The following is an 18,937-nucleotide window of genomic DNA, read 5'->3' on the forward strand; positions in this document are numbered from 1 at the left end:
GGCTTCCCATTTGAGATATCAGCTTCCAGAAGCTCCACGATTCTCTCTCCACGGCTATTTTTTTTTTCCTCTGAATGAAATAACTAAAAGCCAAAACAACTGCTATTATGGTCAGGTTAACACGGGTTGTACTTTCCAGGTTGTCTGTTAGAGTTTACTGTGCTTCATTAGATATTTGAGAGAGACTGGTTGGCTTAAAGATTTTTTTTCTCAAAGTATCAGGATTGCTAGTTTTCCAGTTTGCTGGTCGGGGCTGGTCGCGGGCTGCAAGGTTTGCTACCGTCTGTTTGCGTGTCTGTTACCCTGGGGCATGGCGTCACCGTTTTCTGGTCAAGATCTACTTTATGTTTTAAATACATAATTATTTCTAAATTTAATATAGAAAAATCAGAATATAGACACAGGAAGAAAAATAATGACCTAGAATGACCTACGTCTCAAGATAATTACTATTAGCATTTTGTGCTTTTTATTTTCCAGATTTTTTCCTTTGGAGACCTAGACCTATAAATACATGTATTTTAAAAACAGGATTAGCATTAATTTAGTCTGTAATCTGGACATCTATGGTGATATATTTTTAGGTCAATAAATATAGATGTGCCTATTTATCATATAAATGTGTCCTATAAATGAGACTACTAGGGAAAAGCATACTGAGACATTGAATGTTGCGAATAAAACTTGAATAATTTTATTTCTATGGAGGAATGTATTTTAGAGTAAAATAAAAAAAAAATTTTAAGATTTTATTTATTTGAGAGAGCGAGCACACATGAGTGGGGTGGAGGAGGGGCAGAGGGAGAGGGAGAAGCAGGCTCCCCGCTGAGCAGGGAGCCTGACGTGGGGCTCGATCCCAGGACCCTGAGATCATGACCTGACCCTGGGATCATGACCTGACCCGAAGGCAGATGCTTAACTGACAGCCACCCAGGCACCTGGAAAAGAATTTTTAAAGGAAGAGTTTTTACCTTTAAGATTTTAAAACATGTCACAGAGCAACAGCCATCAGAACCATAGGTGACTACCCTAAGAGAAAACTTTCATAGAGGTTCTTAAGAATACATGAATTGCATGTATGGAGGAATTATGAATAAGTAAGAATTCTAGAAATAGACTCAAAATATAAAAAAATTTTCAAAGTAATAGGGAAGTGAATTGTAATATAATTTGAGATCAGGATATAATGATGGAAAGAAATAAAGTTGATCCTTATAAGCACACATCATATGCAAATGTCAGATGTAGCAAAAAATTAGTATAGTTTAATCATCTCAAAATAGAAATCTGAAGAACATATTTGGCCCAGCTATAATTAATGACCAAATGGAAGCCATCAAAGACAATAGGAATATTACATATTCTTAAAATACCATTCACTGTGAGGGGCACCTGAGTGGCTTAGTTGTTAAGTGTCTGCCTTTGGCTCAGGTCCTGATCCCAGGGTCCTGGGATTGAGCCCCGCATCGGGCTCCCTGCTCGTTGGGAAGCCTGGTTCCCCCTCTCTCACCCCACCTGCTTGTGTTCCCTCTTTTGCTGTGTCTCTCTCTGTCAAATAAATAAATAAAATCTTAAAAAAAATACCATTTAATATGATATATAATATGTAATACATATATGTGATATACAATAGAGTACATATCAAAAGGAAAGCACATGAACAAATAGTATATAATTAATAAAAATTTACTATACAGAATACATAAGAACAAAAATGTATTTAAAAAAATTTTTTTATTTTTATAAAACTTTTCAGTGTTCCAGAATTCATTGTTTATGCACCACACCCAGTGCTCCATGCAATATGTGCCCTCCTTAATACCCACCACCAGGCTCACCTAACCCCCCCCATCCCTTGCCCGTCCAAAGCCCTCAGTTCCTCAGAGTCCACAGTCTCTCATGGTTCATCTCCCCTTCCGATTTCCCCCAAATCCCTTCTCCTCTTCATCTTTTTAAAAAGTGAATGAGGTCATTGTCCAGATTGTCATTAATTAGTGACAAAAAAGACAAACTTGCAATTGACATATATAACTTATTACATGGAAATACATATTCTTCCTAGTAAACTAATCAAGGGGGGAGAAAAACAATAAAATTGCAAACACAACAAATCTAAATAGTTGGACTATTTAGAGACAAATATAGGGTAGCCTGGTAACTTGGCTTTGTCTTTTTGGGAAATGAGTTGGCCATGCACAATGAGATCTATGAAGCATTCACCACTTTTAATACTAAAGCATTTCATTCTGGGTTCTGTGTCCCAAGGAAATAATCTGAAAGGAAAGAAATACAAATCCACATTGGTAATTATGAAACATTTAAAGCTCCTCATATTAAGTAATGCAAATGATGTGAGAATGATTTTTTAATTATTTACATCCTTACGTGGTACGGAAAGCCTGAATGGGCAGTATCTCCTCTAGTCCCTGCTCCATGCTCCGGAAGTCGCACAGCCAGGGCTGGAAGCCAGGAGCTCTGTGCAGTCAGAAGTAAGACCTGGACTGGGTCAGGAGGCCTGGCTCGGGGTCTTCCATCTTCCAGGTTTAGGACTTGGGCCAGCAGTTTCCAGATCTGTAAGTGGGTCTCCATGCCCAGGCTGCGTAGCTCCCAGGTTTGGAGCTGTCGCTGAGATCATGCATGAGAAATGCAACCCCTGTTAGCCCGTGAGAGCAGTAACCGGAAAAGGCATCTTGAATAGACTCAGGGAGGTTTGGAGCACGCTCTGTCCCCACAGACCAGGGACACCAGCAGCCCAGCAGCGCTGAGGGCTGAGTTCAGAGGGACAGAGTGGAGTTGCAGTTGAGCAGTGAAATGCATGTGTTTGTGCTGCGTGGGAGGAGGAGGGTGTAGAAGAATCCGAATCCACTGGCTGGTCTTTTATTGATGATCTTATGCAAAAGTCAGAAAAGCCTTGGAACTCAGGGAAACCCCTGATCTTGCCCATGGGTTTCCTGCTTCCTGGTTCCACCGGCACCCTGACTTTCACAACAGCTCTCCCTATGGCAAATGGCTTGGACTCCGCTCTGGGATGCCCCGCCCGGCTCTGATACCATCCCAGGTCCTTTCCCTCTCTCCCAGTCACGCAAGCTGAAGGCTGAGGCTTTCTGCCATCACCTGGCCAGGCCGCCCTGAGTTCCAGAAGCTCCCTGGGCACTCCCCTTCTGCAGCGCCAATGGGACTAGGGGGTGGGCCTGGCAGGGGCGGCACTGAACCTGTGACAAGGTCCCGTCTCCCAACCCCCAGGAGCACAGGAGGCTGACCTGGGCTAAAGGCCATCCTGCGCTGGTAACTAAGGGCTCCTGACCAAGACAGCATGGGAGTGGGGAGTCTGAGCTGCAAGGAGGAGGCTGCAAGCTGGCTAAGTGGTGGGTGCACCTCGGAATGGTGTATTTACTGGCTGGACTTTGGGTCAAAGAAGAAGAATTGGAGCAGCAGCACAAGGATGTCGTGTGTGTGTGTGTGTGTGTGTGTGTGTGTGTGTGTGTGTAACTCTTTACCCCAGGCAAAGGACTGTCCTGCCCATTGCCTGATTTGCTCATGACCCCACCTCCCCAGACCCGCCTGAGAGCAGAGCCAAGTCCCTTGGACGCTTCTAAATCTGACCGATTTAGTCAAATGACCATGATTTCTCCTGACTCCATGAAATGCCACCGGGGCCCATGAGGTTTGACATCTTACTGCATGTTCTGTAGTTTCTCTGATACTTTATGTAGAAGACCATATTATTTAGTCCTTTCAGCAACCATGTGGGGGAACAGGACGTGGGGGCTCAGTGCTGTTACTTACTTGCCCGGGGTTCCCAGAGGAAGTAAGGCCACGAAGCAAGTTTCAAGTCTAGGTTTGGTTGACTCCAAAAACCCATAGTCATGCTACTCTCGGGCATGCCGGAGGGAGTTTTTCTCAGTCAGTGACCTGGAAAAAGGTAGGAATGTTGGCCAGATTTTGTTTAGAGACCCAGAATAGAAGTATGCCAGCAACTCTCTGGTTTCTGCTAAGTGACAGTGTGAGGTGTGGTGCTGGAGATGTGTGTTCTCTTTATACACACAGGGAAGCAAACTTTTTTTCCCCTTTAACATGTGTTTTGTTTGCCATAGAGAGAATTCTTTTTCTGACAGCTCCTCTCTTTCCAACGCTTAGAACATCATATGCTCTTTAGAAGGGAATAAAGGTTTCAGCAAAGCAGAGCAGTTTTGGCTGCCCTGGCCCTTTGCAGTTCAAATGTCATTCAAAACATCTGCTTCTATTTTTGTTAGCCTTTTGGAAAAAATCAAGGGTAAATAAAAGATAAATAAGAAGCAAAATACTTCTGCTGAGCCCGAAAGCCCAGTACCTGGCCATCCGAAAAGATTTTGTTTGCTTAAACATTGTTGGAATGATAGAAAGCCTGTACAAACACCCATGATGAAGATTCAGCTAATAAAAACCCAAAAAGTTCAGAGGTGCACTCTTAAGAACACTGTAGTGGGAGCTCCTTCCCGTGGATGCTGAATGGTTTTTGAAAATTGAGCCCTTGGTTGGGGACACGGTTTACAAGATCCTAACAACGTTTCCACAGATTAACAAAGTTTAGAATTTATTCTGGATCTCTGCCTAGAGGAAGGAAAAAAAAAAAAAAAGCCAAAAGAAAGGGGGGACAAAAAACGCTCTTTGTGGACAAATGAAGCTGGGGTGGGTGTTCAGTCTCCCAGGTGGGCAAGCCCCCGCCTGACGTCAAGTTTGCTGGGATTGGGACCCGAGCCCTTTTTCAGAAAAGGCAGCCGTGTTGAACAAGAGAATTCCACCATGTGAGTCTTGGTATAGATTCTTTCGTTTCCTTGCCTTTTTTTTTTTTTTTTTTAAACGGCTCCTTTTTTGGTGTATGGTGAAATTTACATGTAACGAAATGCCCATCTTATGTATACATTCCGTGAGTTCCATCCAAGGCAGACACCTGTGCACCTTAAACCCTTATGAAGACAGACAACCCCACTGTCTGTTCAGGACACCTGCTTTTCCAGCAGCAGCGGCGGTGGTGGTGGTGGTGGGTGTGCGTGTGTGTGAGTGGGACTGTGATCTGTTTTCCCATGGATGGTTACTTGGCTCCTGGCAGTTTTTGTCCCAGTGAAGCTCCAGACACCTGTTTTCACTTGAATAAGTGCCTGTGTGTGCAATTGCTGACTCGTCGGGGAGGTAAATGTTTACTTTGTAGGGAACTGCCAGGTTCCTCTCCGGGATGGTTGTCCCACTTTATACCTCTGCTGTCAATCTGAGAGCAAGTCCTTGTTGCCATTAGATTTAGCGACGTTGTCTCGCGTGGGTTTTAATTTGCTTTCTCTTGTGACTAACCACCCCGGCCTTTCATGTGCTTTCTGGCCATTTGTGTATCTTGGTGAAATGCAACTGTCCAGATTTTGGACTCATTTTATTGTTGATTCGTGGGTGTTCCTTCTGTATCTTCATGTCATGTCCAGTACGTGTGGGACCCCCTCCACGGGGCGTGGGGTCCCAGTTACTGGGTCTTTTTGCTTGCACTGCCCCAGAATGATGCTGGCGGTCCTTCTTCATTTAGCCCTAGATTCCCAGGGCCTGGGATGGCCCCTGGCAGGTAGCAGGGGCTCATTTCCACAAGCATTTGCTGAGCAAAGCTGCAGATGACCACATGCACTGACGTTTGGGCCCGATACCCAGACACAGTTTCCTTGAATAAAAAGCAGTGAGGAACAAGGACATAGAGAAAAAGGAAATGTTACCAATATTCTTGAGCTATCAATTACACTTGGTCCAAACGACTCGGGATCCCTTCAGGAGACCCGTTCAGCCGGAGGGAATGCTGCTAGAACATCTCCTGAGCTCATCTAATGTGACCTCATTTATGAAGCTTTTAGGGCTTCTTGGGTTCTGCGGAAGGACGATCGGCGCCTCTGGCCCCAGAAGTTTTTGTGACTTCAGCCGCCGATCCCACCTGTGCCTTCAGCACCTCCCTCGGCTCCTGGCAATGCCTATCTCCCCTGCCCGGCCTGCGCCTCTGCTGGGCTCCGGGCCTCCCTGGTGGGCCGAGTCCCGCTGGTGAGCGCTGCCTTCCTGAGCCCCCAGAGACCAGCAAGGGGCCCCTTCCCCTTGCTTCCGAAGCCATTTTCCCAGCCGTGCCCCAGCCGGCTCCGGCCTCTCCTGTTGGGGTGTACACGCAGTCATCATCCGCATCTGTTGGTACAGAGAACCCGGCCCTTTAGAGTAGGTTCCCACCCATCGTCTCCTGTAAGCCCCCAACAGTCCTAGCTGCATTCCCCATTTTGGGTTTTTTTGTTTTGTCTTTTTCCCCCAAATGAGGGGCCATAAAGAAGTGATTTAATTTGCTCCAGAAATACAAAATGGTCCACATGTGGCCCAGAGTTTTCTCTGGGTCTTGCTCAAAGAATATAGATGCTTTTTTCTTTTTCTTTTCTTTTTTTTTTTTTTCTTTCCTAAGCCTGGTGGGTTTACATGTGCCGTGTTTAAAAGGTTCTCTAGGTTTTTGCAGTTCAGAGACTGTGATTCCATCTGTCATCAGAAATTCCGTTACCACACCAAAGACACATAGGAGTTGTTCCCAGCCTTTTTATTTAACCGCTGCGACGGGGTCTCTGCACCCCCTGCCCCCCACCCTTGGATCACACGGTATTTGAGCAATGTCCGCTGGCAACTGTACTGACCGGCTGTGCCACCATTTTGATTCAGGAGACTCCCAGCATCCGGAGTTTAGGATCAGGGTCAGCCCTTACTGGCTGATTTAATCTCAGCCAAAATAAAGATATTCAAGATTCGCGTTAGTCTCCAAGACTAATAACTGGCCCATTTCTGTTTCTGCGGGGCTTTCTGAAAGACTAAAAGTTCACACACTGACCCTGGGGAAAGTGGAAACTGAGTGTAGAGCTTGGGAAAAAGTGGCCTCACGCGCCGTACCCTGCTCTGGGACTGTGCGTGAAAGACGGTGTCCCTGACTGAGCGCTTTGCTCTGTGATCAGAGCCTCTCCCTGGCTCCTCGGAGAGTGGGGCTCAACCGGCCCCTCCCCAGAACTTCCCCAGGGGCTGCATGAACTGGCTTGTGTCCCAGCTACATCTGTAGGATCTGCCACATGAGCTTATGGAGACAAAGACATTCCCTTAACCGTCCCCCTGAAGGTGCACAGTTTTCAATGTCATAGAACCAAGACTTTGACAGCATGTCAGTGATTGTCACGTTCAGATTATACTTTCAGAGGGTCATGATGGGTATTCTAAAGGCAGTGTCTTTTTCTGATTTAGTAGAATTAATAAATGTCCCTCTGTGTGCCGGTCACAAAAGAGGAGTTCCAGTTAGGGGTGACTGTTACTGTCCTCTGTTATTTTATTGTTTCTGTATACATATGCATATGTACACTTATTATATGTATACATACTGTATACGTATCGTATTATCATAGGTATTTTATATATGTAGACTCTCTATTATTGTGTTTTTATTAGACGTATACATGTTGTATTGTTTTATTGACGCCGTACTGGGCCTGCTACTGTTTCGTAGGAGAGCCAGCAGAAGTCCACCAACGTCGTCTACCAGGCCCACCACGTGAGCAGGAACAAGAGAGGGCAGGTGGTCGGGACGAGGGGTGGATTCCGAGGATGTACGGTGTGGCTGACAGGTATGCCTTGTTGCTACCTTTTTCTTTTAATTGAAAATTGACATGTGACATAGAATTTGAAGGAACTCGGAGTGACCTATGGACATGTTTGTTTTAACACGGGGACGAGGCTGAGCGCAGTGGTCGGCCCTCCCTGTGCAGTCAGTGGGAAGGAAGCCTGAGATTGAGGCACGGGACTCCTCTTGTTCTTGGTCTTGTCCTTTGGCAGGACAGCGGCAAGCTCATGAGACCATCCCCTTCCAGCCCGAGGCGAGCCCGTAATTCTCGTGCTTGTGTCTCCTCACTGGTACTGGTGCTCAGGGTGGGGCTTTCCTAACTTGACAGCGAGCATTTGCCTGTCTGTAAGGTTCTGGATGTCTAGAGTTATTCTTTCTTGTTTTCTGATGTTTTAACGTGGTAGAAGACTATTTCACTTAATTAAAAAAAAACCCTGAAAACATAAGGATCTGCACAAGAAGGAAAACCAGCCTTTTCCGCTTAGCTGAGGATTACGAAACAACTCACTCCCATGGAGGTGACCTGATGAATCTCTTCTCTTTCCTGTGTTTTTGTGGCCTCAGAATGTCACAGCTAAGACTTAGGGACAGGACAGGAATTAGTCCAGGGCTGTTGCCTTAGGCTCTGAGCACAGGGTAGAGGAAGTTGATCCCTGGGAGTAGAAGTCCCGTGTAGACACAGTGTTTCAGATTGAGGCAGAGATGTTTACCCAGGTTCTGAGATCAGCTGCGTGCTACTGATCTCAGTAGCTGAGTGCTGAGTTATTGGGGGCACCCGGTGCCTCAGTGGGTTAAGTGACTGACTATGGATTTCGGCTCAGGTCACAATCTCACAGTCATGAGATTGGGCTTCACGCTCCACGCTCCACACGGAGTTTGCTTGTCTCTCTCCATCTCCCTCTGCCCCTGCTTGCTCTCTTTCTCGCTCTCTCAAATAAATAAATAGATTAAAAAACAAACCCAAAAACCCAAATGCTGATTTCTTCCCGCGTGAAGGGACGGCTGAGGAGTGTGGCAGTCTTCCCCTTTCACTTGCCAGTTCCTGGCTCCATCAGCCTCCTCCTCCTCCTCCTCCCAAGTTTTTCTGGGATTTCATTCACCTGTGGTGCAACACCTTTCCCCTGAGGGCGGGCTGGGGACACACAGTGGGCGAGGAGCTTACTATATTCCAAAAGGCAGTGTTCCCCTGTCGTGAATCCTGTCGGGATGTACCCCTGACCCCGTCCAAGAGACATGCTCTGCGGCCGTAGATCAAACAGCTGCCTTCTAGATGCTTCCCTCTTGTTACGTGTTTGCCTTCATGGCAAATTGTCCAATTTCCGTATTGGGACCAACACAGAGTCCACTTTCTATAATGTGGAACAGCCTTCAAAACAGAAAGATAACTGGTACAAGAGGAAAAACACCCTAAAGGATGGACTTTGTCTTTTCTTACTCGTTAAAAAAAAAAAAATCTTTTCCCAGTTTATTCTGTCTTATTATGTTACAGAGATAGGCTGTTGAGGCCTAGAGAAACCAACCCCTTCTAAGACTTGGTTTTGAGCCCCAGCTCTACTTACATTAACTGGGTGACTTTGGACAAGCCGACTAGGCAGGCTAAACCTCAGTTTTCTTATTTGAGAAGTGAGATAAGGATAGAAACTGCCCGGGGGGCTGACGAAGGGTAGGACTAAGTGAACGAAAGCCTGCATAGCCCAGGGCCTGGCCCCTAGGAAATCAAGCTCTCATGAGGTATAATTCCTGTGACCTCTGAGCGTTGAAATAAATCCATCAACAATCTATTTAATCCAGTTTACTGTGGCTTAGCCCTTAGTTTTGAGACCTGAAGCAAAACTGACAGGAATTTCTATCCTTTCCCTCATTTTCCAGAGTGAGACAACATGCCAGAGATTCAGGAGTCTGATTCCTCTACCCCACACTGGACACAATTCTAAGAGGAATTTATGACCTAAGTCCCTATTCGAATGGAACAGAGTTATAGTAGTCTTCAGAAATGATTTCCAAAGATGGCGGCCCATTCCTCTTGGAGCCATTGCTTCTCATGATTGCCTGTGAGGGCCAAGGGCGTGACTTAAAAACATAACTAACACTGTGGAAACTGTTTGTTTGCCTTTCATATATCACCTTTCTTTCCAAGTCATTTTTTTTTTAAGTTTATTTGTGTTTTAGTAATCTCTGCATTCAACATGGGGCTCGAACTCACAACCCCCCAGATCAAGAGTCACATGCTCCACCAACTGAGCCAGACGGGAAGCCCCTCATTCCAAGTCTTTATTTCCCTTTTCCTTTGTTCCTGCTTTTCTCTTACCTTTTTTTCCTTTTCCCTCCCTCCTGGCATCTTCTCCATGTTAAGCTTTTGACCTCCTCTTCTTCCCCCTAACCTTTCCTCTCCCACACCTGGGTACCCCCTGACAGTGGCTTGGCACAGTGCTCCATTTCTCAAGTCCAGAGATCTTCAGGACAAGGGGATTTTTGGAGTGTTCCCTTCCTCCTCATGATTTCCCTCAGATAGAAATCATGCAGTGCGCCCCCCTGCCACTGCACGTTGAAACCATGGTAAAAGGTACATCGTGATAACTCTGTTCTCATGGAAAGACTCCAGACACTGAAGGGTGTAGTGCAGCTCTAAACACATCTAGAGCCTAGCTCGGGATGACTGTCTTCATGTTTTGAGAGTCATTTTGGAAAAATCTCGAGGCCAGAGGTGTCTGTTGTTAGTGGTTGTTTCACAGGCTCGGTAGGAGAGGTGGGTCCCCCAGTCTCCGGAGCTGGCTATCCCCTCCACTCCTGCTGAGTGCCTGCAGGAAGGGACATGAGAACACAGTCTCCAGATCTTCTGATTTTTTTTTTTCCCCAAGCAAAGCCAGAATCTGGATTTGTATGCACAATGTTCTCATCTTTAAAACACGCTGCAGGCGAAATAGAACATACCAAGAACCACGTAAGACCCCCCAGGTTCCCCATACTTATGAACCCCATTTGTTTCTCAGTGCTGTAATTCTAATCGGGGATGGATGGTTATTTCGATGTTCCGAAGAAATGCAGGTACTTGACTTGTAGTCAACTTTGCTTTCCCTGGATGGTAGTGATTTTGATTTGAGGTCAAATGATTATAATGAACAGGTCTCTCCGGTGCTGGAAAAACCACCATCAGCTTTGCTCTGGAAGAGTACCTTGTCTCGCATGCCATCCCGTGCTACTCCCTCGATGGGGACAACGTGCGTCACGGCCTCAACAAGAACCTTGGATTCTCCCCCGGGGACAGAGAGGAGAACATCCGCCGGATCGCCGAGGTGGCCAAGCTGTTTGCCGATGCGGGTCTGGTCTGCATCACCAGCTTCATTTCTCCTTTCACGAAGGTAAAAGGATCAGGCGGGCGGCATGGACGACGCTAGGAAAGGAGTCATTGGGGGGCGGGCACCAAGGACTGCTGTCCTCCCAGTTTTCTCCCTCCCTTGCTCCCTCGTTTCCTCTGCTTAATCTTGGTTCTGTCAAGGGAGCACCTTCATTCCCAGATGCCGGGGCACCAGCTGACAAAGACCCATCCACACTCACCTTCTGGCCAGAGTTGGGAGGAAGGAAAAAGTTAAAGAAGAAAAAGTCAAAAGCTCTGTAATCTTGCGTCTCTAGAAAGTCAGAAAGCTTAGTTTGCTAAAGGAAATGGCAGTTTACTGCCAAAGCATCAGGTCATGTCTGTTTAATGTGGAAATCACCGAGGAAGAGGGACCCTGTTCTTGTTTTAAAACAGGAAATTTCTGGGAGCTACGAATAAGATGCCACGTTCTTTGGACACTCCCCATTAATGAAATGCTCCCGGGTGGCCAGCCTGTCTTTCAGCAGGGATTCTTTTCTGTGGTTTTCTCTGAAAGCCCTTGAAAGGGCTGTGTTCACCGGAGGGAAATTTCTGGACTTTCTCTCTTTCTCTCCCTCTCTCTCTTTTTAAAAAGGTTTTATTTACTTATTTGACAGAGAGAGAAAGCAAAAGAGGGAACGCAGCCAGGGGAGTGAGAGGAGGAAGCAGGCTTCCCACTGAGCAGAGAGCCCGATGCATGGCTCCATCCCAGGACTCTGGGATCATGACCTGAGCCGAAGGCAGACGCTTAACCGACTGAGCCCCCCCCCAGGCACCCCTGGGATTTCTCTAAAGGACCGGTTTCCTGCCACCTCAGCAGAGCACACATGCTTGTGTAAACCTGAACCTGTCAAGCACCAGAGCGTACCTCATTTCGTGATGAAGAATTCCACTGTGAAACCTCTCGCTCACCTTCTCGAATGTGTTTCCCCTCCGCCCCAGGACCGTGAGAATGCCCGCAAAATCCACGAATCGGCAGGACTGCCGTTCTTTGAAATCTTCGTGGATGCGCCTCTGAACATCTGTGAAAGCAGAGACGTGAAAGGCCTCTACAAACGTGCCCGAGCCGGGGAGATCAAAGGTGGGAGCACCAGCCTGTGGCTCTTTTGCCGCTTCTCGGGCCTTCACACTCTGTCCCTGGAGGCCGGTCCGAAGTCTCAAAAACCGTTGTCCACAATTGCATCTAGGACACACAACTTTTGATCCAACCACAGGCTACTCAGTACATCCATGGGCTCATCAACATGTGGGCTGCGGTGTTTCCAGAACTGTCCCCTCAGCCATAAGCGATCAAGTTCAGGTCCAATGGGTGTGTGTCCGTGAGTGTGTGTCTAAGGGGGCGTGTGTTCCAGAGTTGTTTCTTCTTCTCATCTTCCTTTTGGGTTCCAGTCAGCTGCAGAGAGCTTGGACCTAGCCAAATCTTGTTGGTACTTTGGGGGCTCTTGATATTGAAAATACAGCTGTGCATTTGTATGGTATGACATGATATGTTAAGATATTTTTATCTATGGCTAGAGATCAAGGACAGCCGGTAACCTTTCCCAGCCTGCTCTAAATTCTCAGTGTAACGCATTATTCCATCATGGCTCATATCTTCCTGTTTAGAAAGCCTGTTCCTGTCGGTGCCGGTGTGATTTCCGCCCTTCTGCCTTGCAGGGTTCACGGGTATTGATTCTGATTATGAGAAACCCGAAACCCCTGAGCGTGTGCTGAAAACCAACTTGTCCTCTGTGAGTGACTGTGTCCAGCAGGTGGTGGAGCTCCTCCAAGAGCAGGTGGGTGGACCCCGGCGCTGCTTTTGTTTGTTTATTTATTTCAATTGCATAAAGTCACAGAAAGTCATTTATTCCCCGGAGCATTCTTTTTACAGTTTTCATTTCAAATTTTTACCCATTCTGCTTCCTTTCAGAACATCGTACCGCACACGATCATGAAAGGCGTCCATGAGCTCTTTGTGCCAGAGAACAAACTTGACCAGGTCCGGGCTGAGGCCGAAGCTCTCCCTTCATTAGAAATTACCAAGGTGAGACTGCGGGCTGGCCCCAGGAGAATTAGCCTCACGGCCATCATTATAATGTGTTTACAACTACTCTGGGTAATAAGGAAGGTATGGATCAGGGAAATGCAATGTCCATAAGGAAGAACACTTCATCATTGCCTTTTATTTTTCTAACCTCTTGCCAAGCAAATCTCTCTTTCCAAGAGCTGCTGCAAGGTAGTGGGACAGTGCCCAGGACAGAGGCAGACAGGGCAGGTAACTTCTGTTTTGCAGAGGACACTGTGAAATCTTCAGTTATGCCAAACAAAGTGCAGGCCTTGGGAGGTATTGTTGGCAGCGGCTGAGGAAAGTTTGTCCAGAATGCAAGTAAAGAAAAAAAAAATGCAAGTGTTTTTTTTTGGACAATCAAGAAGGAATGTGGAGAAAAGATCCACCCTGATCTAAAGTGATAGGACTTTTTTCCTACTCTGCAAGTCCCGATCTTTCCTAACGAGGCAGAGTCCAGCCTAAGGAGAAGGTGTAGACCCTTTGGACACGTTGAATTTCCTGCCTGGAATGTGTTCGCTGCAGCCCTGTCAAGGGCATGGCAGATGCCTTTGGCTCTTTATAGGTCAGTGTTACTGGTCCATTCCAGCTGATCAGATCTTCATTGGTACCTTTTTCTTATCCCTTAAAACCCTGGGCATTTTTATAAGAGGCAGAGTAAGGTGGGAACCTGTTGTTCATTCATACCTGAACAAGTCATGACAAATTTATATGCAGAAGCCCCTGACCTTACGAAAGAAATTCTGAGTACTCCAGTGCTCCGGGCACACGAGAAGTACGTGATTATAATTATGGCGTGGAACGATAATTCCCATAAGGAAATGGGCTGCGAGGTACAAAAGAACTTCAAATAATCTAATCATTGTTTTGTTCCTGGGGATGGTAGGAAAGCTCAGCAGAGCAGTCACCCATGCTTCGGGGTTTAAAAGATGAACAGGAATTTCAGGTGGGAAAGAGGATAGTCCTGGGAGGAGGTAGAAATCTCCCCATCAGCCCAAAGGGCCAGAGCTTGAAGCGCTTCCAGTATCCTGCTAAGAATTTTGGACTTTTCAAGTCAGGGGTTTGCCAATTTCAGTCAATTTTCACATTTGGTGAAAATATGTAGCCTGACCAGAATATTTGTCGAGAAAAAAAAGGAAAGCAGGAACAGGGGATGTTAACACCGTTGCCCATCATGAGACTCTCCGCACCTCAATTTTAGATCACTGCTCTCCAGTAGGAAAGTTCTAGGCTTGAGCTTATCTGGCCTCTGGATCATGCCTCAGCACCAAAACGGAACACTTAACACATGAAAGATTCTGCCTTCATTCTTCTGCCCCGCAGAATGAGAAAGGCCTGCCCGGGGGCCAGCTGGCTGGGAAACAGAGCTATGGAAATGTTCACCTGCTTTTGTGTTTTGCAGCTGGATCTTCAGTGGGTCCAAGTTTTGAGCGAAGGCTGGGCCACTCCCCTCAAAGGTTTCATGCGAGAGAAGGAATACTTGCAGGCCATACATTTCAACACCCTGCTGGACGGTACGTGCTTTTCTTACTTGCTTTTTATTCTTCATTGTTTTTTAAAAAAAAAAAAAAAAAAAAATCGTGCTCAGAAATTTTCACAGGAAAAAGAAGCATTCATTCTTGGTATTAATTCTCACATCATACCTCTTACTCTGGAGATATTTAGAGGATATGTTATATGTCTAATTCTATTATGTATAAATACAATTTTTTAGGATTTTTTTTTGAGGGTAAGGGCTATCCTAAAAGGATTATTGACTATTTGAAAGTAAAGAACTGAAAAATGAGGGCTTTCCTTGCATGAGAAGCCAAGAGAAGGTTAAGTCTGTTTGGCTCCACTTGCCTCTATTCTCAGAGTAGAGGGCCATCAGGGGCCTGGTTGCCTGCTGCTGGGAGCATCCTGGGGTGGGCGAGGGTGAGCTTAGCGCATGGGGTGACCTGCAGGGGGCGTCTCACCACCAGGCTGCCGGGCCAAGTGGCATCGTGCAGTGACTTTTCCCACTGGACACTCAAATGTTGCTCTTCGTGCCCTTCCGTGTGCTGTAGGAGGCTGGTGGCATCCTCCAGACCCTCCTGGGGCCGCGCTAAGCCCGCCTTCTGGGCACAGGCCGAGGGACTTGAGAGCACTGATCTGGTCCAGATCGGAAGCGTGTGTTATCCAGAAAACTTCTGGCCCCTTCTGTGATCATTTCCTTCCCAGAAGGGCCTGAGCTCGTCAAATGGAGCTTGTCTGTTTCAAGCCCCTGAGGAATGGCTGCTAGTGGGGGGAGGGGGGCTGGGGAACACCAAGTCTGTGACTCCGAGCAGGGCTCCAGACATTTTAGGGAGCAAAATCACATCAGATAGTCTTTTCTGGGAAAAGATGTTCATGGCCTGGGCTTGGGACTCTGCCTGGTGGGATAAAATAACATTCCAAAATACAATTGGTTCCCTTATAGCTTGCCTTAGCAATAATAATCATATCTGTACAGCACTTGTTCATCTGCAGAACATTTTCTCAGGCATGATTCCCTTTGATCAGGCAACTCTGATCACGCCCTTTGCAGGCAAGAAAGCTGATCCCAGCCTTAGTGCCCTGCCTGAGTACATACCACTGGTCCAAGACCAGAGACCAGAATCCAGGGACTTCTGGCCCAACGCTTTCCTTGCCAGACTGCTCTCCCGGCGTCCATTCTGAGACGAGGAGGCTAGGCTGTCTGTCTGAGGAAGGCTGACACTTCCTTTGATGTCTTAATTCTGATACATGCTGGACACAGGCTGCATCGAGTAAACTTCACCGACACTGTGGCCAACCACGGGCAGGAGGTGGGCCCTGAGCCTCCCAGCCAGAGCTGTGGCTAAAAGACGAGCACTTGTTCTGTAGAGAAAAATACCTGGGCTCTGGGTGTGGATGGAAGCCAGGGGTCCTTCACCCAGGAGTAGGACATCACGGTGGGGAGACAAAAACCATCCTAGAGTAGGCAGAAATCCTTTGTGATTTAAGAAGGGGAGAACGGGCGTTTTCCTGGGTTAAGAGTTCTTAGCTTTTGATAGATTCTTAAAGGAGTCTGTCATCCAAAAAGATGCTGGACAGCAAACGCTGTAATAAGCTATCCATATCATTTAGGAAAATCTCGCTCCCTCCCTCTCACATCCTTTTGATTTCATTTTATGGTGCTCTGCAGTTTATAAAGCATAGTGATTTTCTTTTTCTTATTTGATCCTCGCTACCATGGGCTGGACGAAGCCCTTGTTACAGGTCTCCCTGCCCAGGTCCCCCACGTGTCTGCCCCCCGAGCCCCAGCAGCACGGAGCTGAGGGAGGTCACGTCCCCATGAGTACTGGACTCCCACTAGCTCCTGATTCCTACCGCCCATCCAGAAATCCCAGTTCTTCTGAAAACCCATGCTCAGGTGCTTGCGGGAGTTCTCAAGGGGGGGTGCTTCCTATGCCCCCGACTCCGGCCCACGGCCATGTGCCTCTTGTCTTGTGGATGCACGTGGCTCTCTGTACCTACGGAGATGCAGCTCCTGCCTGTTCACTCCAGCCACTAATGTCCTGGGACCCGTGGGGCTGTGGCAGCTCACAGACTACCCCCCCCAAGTGGGAAGGCCCCTGTCCCCTTGCTCTGGGTTAACCTCAGCTGAGGACCCTCTAGCAGTCGCTTGAACCCCACAGCATTAGAGAACTGGAAGAAACAACCCTGTGAATTGTACCCTGGCCTTTCTTCTGTGGGTGCCGGGGGGGCTCTGGAACCCTTCCAGCTGTAGGGCCTGTGTCTGGGACCCCCTACAAGATTCCTTTTCTCCCTTTGACTTTCTGCTGGTGTCACTGTCTACCCCAGAGTCCACCCCAGTCCAGCGGACGCAGTTCTGCAGCCCTCGTTGTAGTGAGGATTCAGAAGTCCCCCCAACCCCGCCACCTTCCAGAAGCTTCCTCGACTCCTATGTAAATCCAGTAGTAGATACCAAGGATATAAGGTACTAAGTCGAGGCAGAATATCCTAGTGGGGAACAGTGTAGTTGTGGATCCGAGTGGGGCTCGTGGGCTAGTGGTTTGCTGTGAACCGGAGGCGCATTACTTAACCCTGTGGGCCTCAGTTCCCTCATGCGTACCATGGGCTGCTAACACTAGTCCCTACCCCATGGGGATGAGGAACAGTCAGGAACAACTGGTCCAGGAGTAAATGTTCCCTGTGTTGACAGACGCCAACCACCCCCCCCCCCCCCCCCCCCGCCGGCCCTGATGCATACAATGAAAAGACGTTGACGTTGATGTCTTGAGGGGACTCTGTGGCTCGCCCATAGTTACGTCAGTCTGGAAGTAGCGCAGATAAGATGTTCATTCGTCAGCCAACAAATGTTTACCTAGTGTCCTCATATGCCAAGGTTTGTTCTAGTGGCTGGAGACAGAGTGATAATGAAGACAGATGTGAGCTTAGAGGGACAGATAGTACAGCCCAACTTCTGAACCCTAGTACAGTGGGTTCTTCTCCCCATATCAGTGGTTGTCAAGCCTTTTGTTATTTTTTATGATTTTATTTATTGAGAGAGAATGTGCGCAGGGGGAGAAGCAGAGGGAGAGAGAGAGAGTCTTAAGCAGACTCCCTGCTGATCATGGAGCCCAACTTGGGATCAATCCTACGACCCTGAGATCATGACCTGAGCGGAAATCAAGAGTTGGAGACTCAATCGAAGGAGCCACTCAGCCGCTCCCTTAGCCCTCCCCCCCCACCCCCAAATTATCTGTCCTGTCCGTGAACTCTGAAGCAATACACAGAGCAGATGAAAATGGAGCTGCTCCTGGGAAGGGCTGGGCTTGGCGTCCCTCCTGCCTGGACAGCAGCCCTGAGAATGCCTGCAGGAAACCTCTTGAAACCCTGTTCCTACCACACCATGAGTCTCCGGGAAGAGAGCGCCCCTTGATGGCTTTTGGGCTGTGTAGACATAGTTAAATTCTAGAAGGTGATATATGTGTATCTCAGAAGGCCAAACAAGATCTCATTCATATGGCTATCATTTAATTTTAATCAGCTCATGAAAGTTATGAGTCACTACTGACTGAAAATCTGAAATTTCTAGAGCCACAGACGTGTAGCCACAGTTATCTGCTATCAAACAATTACACGTTCCTTGATCGCCTGCCATCTGCAGGCAATATATATATATTTTTAATTTGGACCACGTCTCTCAAAAATACTTTGTTGGTTTTAATTTCCTTAAAAGTTCACATTTCCCCTTAAATTAAAAAACAAAACAAAAGAAATAAAAAAACTCAGTCTACTCAGTCTAAGAAAAAAAAAAAAGAAAAATTTAAGTGTTTCTGAGGATTACACAAGATGAGTTATTCCCTCTATCGTTCAAGGATCTACTTTCATTGGTTCATTATATCACCTTATTTTCCACTGGATATAGAGTTTTGAGGTTGTTACAGATTCCCCCCAGTTGTAAGTATTTCATCTAAATTAAAAAAATGGAACTTCAAGCTCATGCTCTTGACTGGTGGCTTCCAAGGAAAGTCACAACATGGCAGCCTCACGAGACTGGACCATTTGAAGACAAGTCCTCCACAGCTCTGACTTGCCAAGGGGTTGGGGGGGGGGGGCGCTTGAGGGCTTTCCACAGGCACCGCCAGCATTTATTTGCACCTGATATCTTCTGACCCCAGCATCTGACACAGGATATCACATTTAATCCAGATAACACTATTGGGAAGATACTTTGCTCATGAGGAAATAAGTACTTGAAAGGTTAAGTAACTCACCTGAAGCTTGGATTCAAATCCAAGTTATCCTGGTTCTCGTTCTTATTATGCTTGTTCTGCTAGGTAGAATTTCATGTCCTCTAAACATCTGGGATTCTAGAACGTTCTAGAGCAGTTTGCTATTAGACCTAGCAGAGCCTGGTTTGGAACCACTGGATGGTAGTTAT

The 18,937-nt window shown here is 47.1% G+C and overlaps 1 protein-coding gene across 2 annotated transcripts in view; it reads left to right on the forward strand.

The window, feature by feature from the left end:
* PAPSS2 (3'-phosphoadenosine 5'-phosphosulfate synthase 2) overlaps window positions 1-18,937 on the forward strand; it is a 123,147-nt gene that overhangs the window by 88,525 nt on the left and 15,685 nt on the right. For both annotated transcript variants that reach the window (XM_032883021.1, XM_032883022.1), the window contains 6 exons: window positions 7,520-7,637; window positions 10,757-10,992; window positions 11,928-12,066; window positions 12,642-12,760; window positions 12,895-13,008; window positions 14,432-14,543. In XM_032883021.1, the coding sequence (XP_032738912.1) occupies window positions 7,520-7,637; window positions 10,757-10,992; window positions 11,928-12,066; window positions 12,642-12,760; window positions 12,895-13,008; window positions 14,432-14,543 (838 nt within the window). The remainder of the gene's footprint in view (window positions 1-7,519; window positions 7,638-10,756; window positions 10,993-11,927; window positions 12,067-12,641; window positions 12,761-12,894; window positions 13,009-14,431; window positions 14,544-18,937) is intronic.

This window comes from Lontra canadensis, unplaced genomic scaffold (assembly GCF_010015895.1).
Source record: "Lontra canadensis isolate GAN:19392208 unplaced genomic scaffold, GSC_riverotter_1.0 scaffold85, whole genome shotgun sequence".
In the NCBI taxonomy this organism is placed as follows: domain Eukaryota; kingdom Metazoa; phylum Chordata; class Mammalia; order Carnivora; family Mustelidae; genus Lontra; species Lontra canadensis.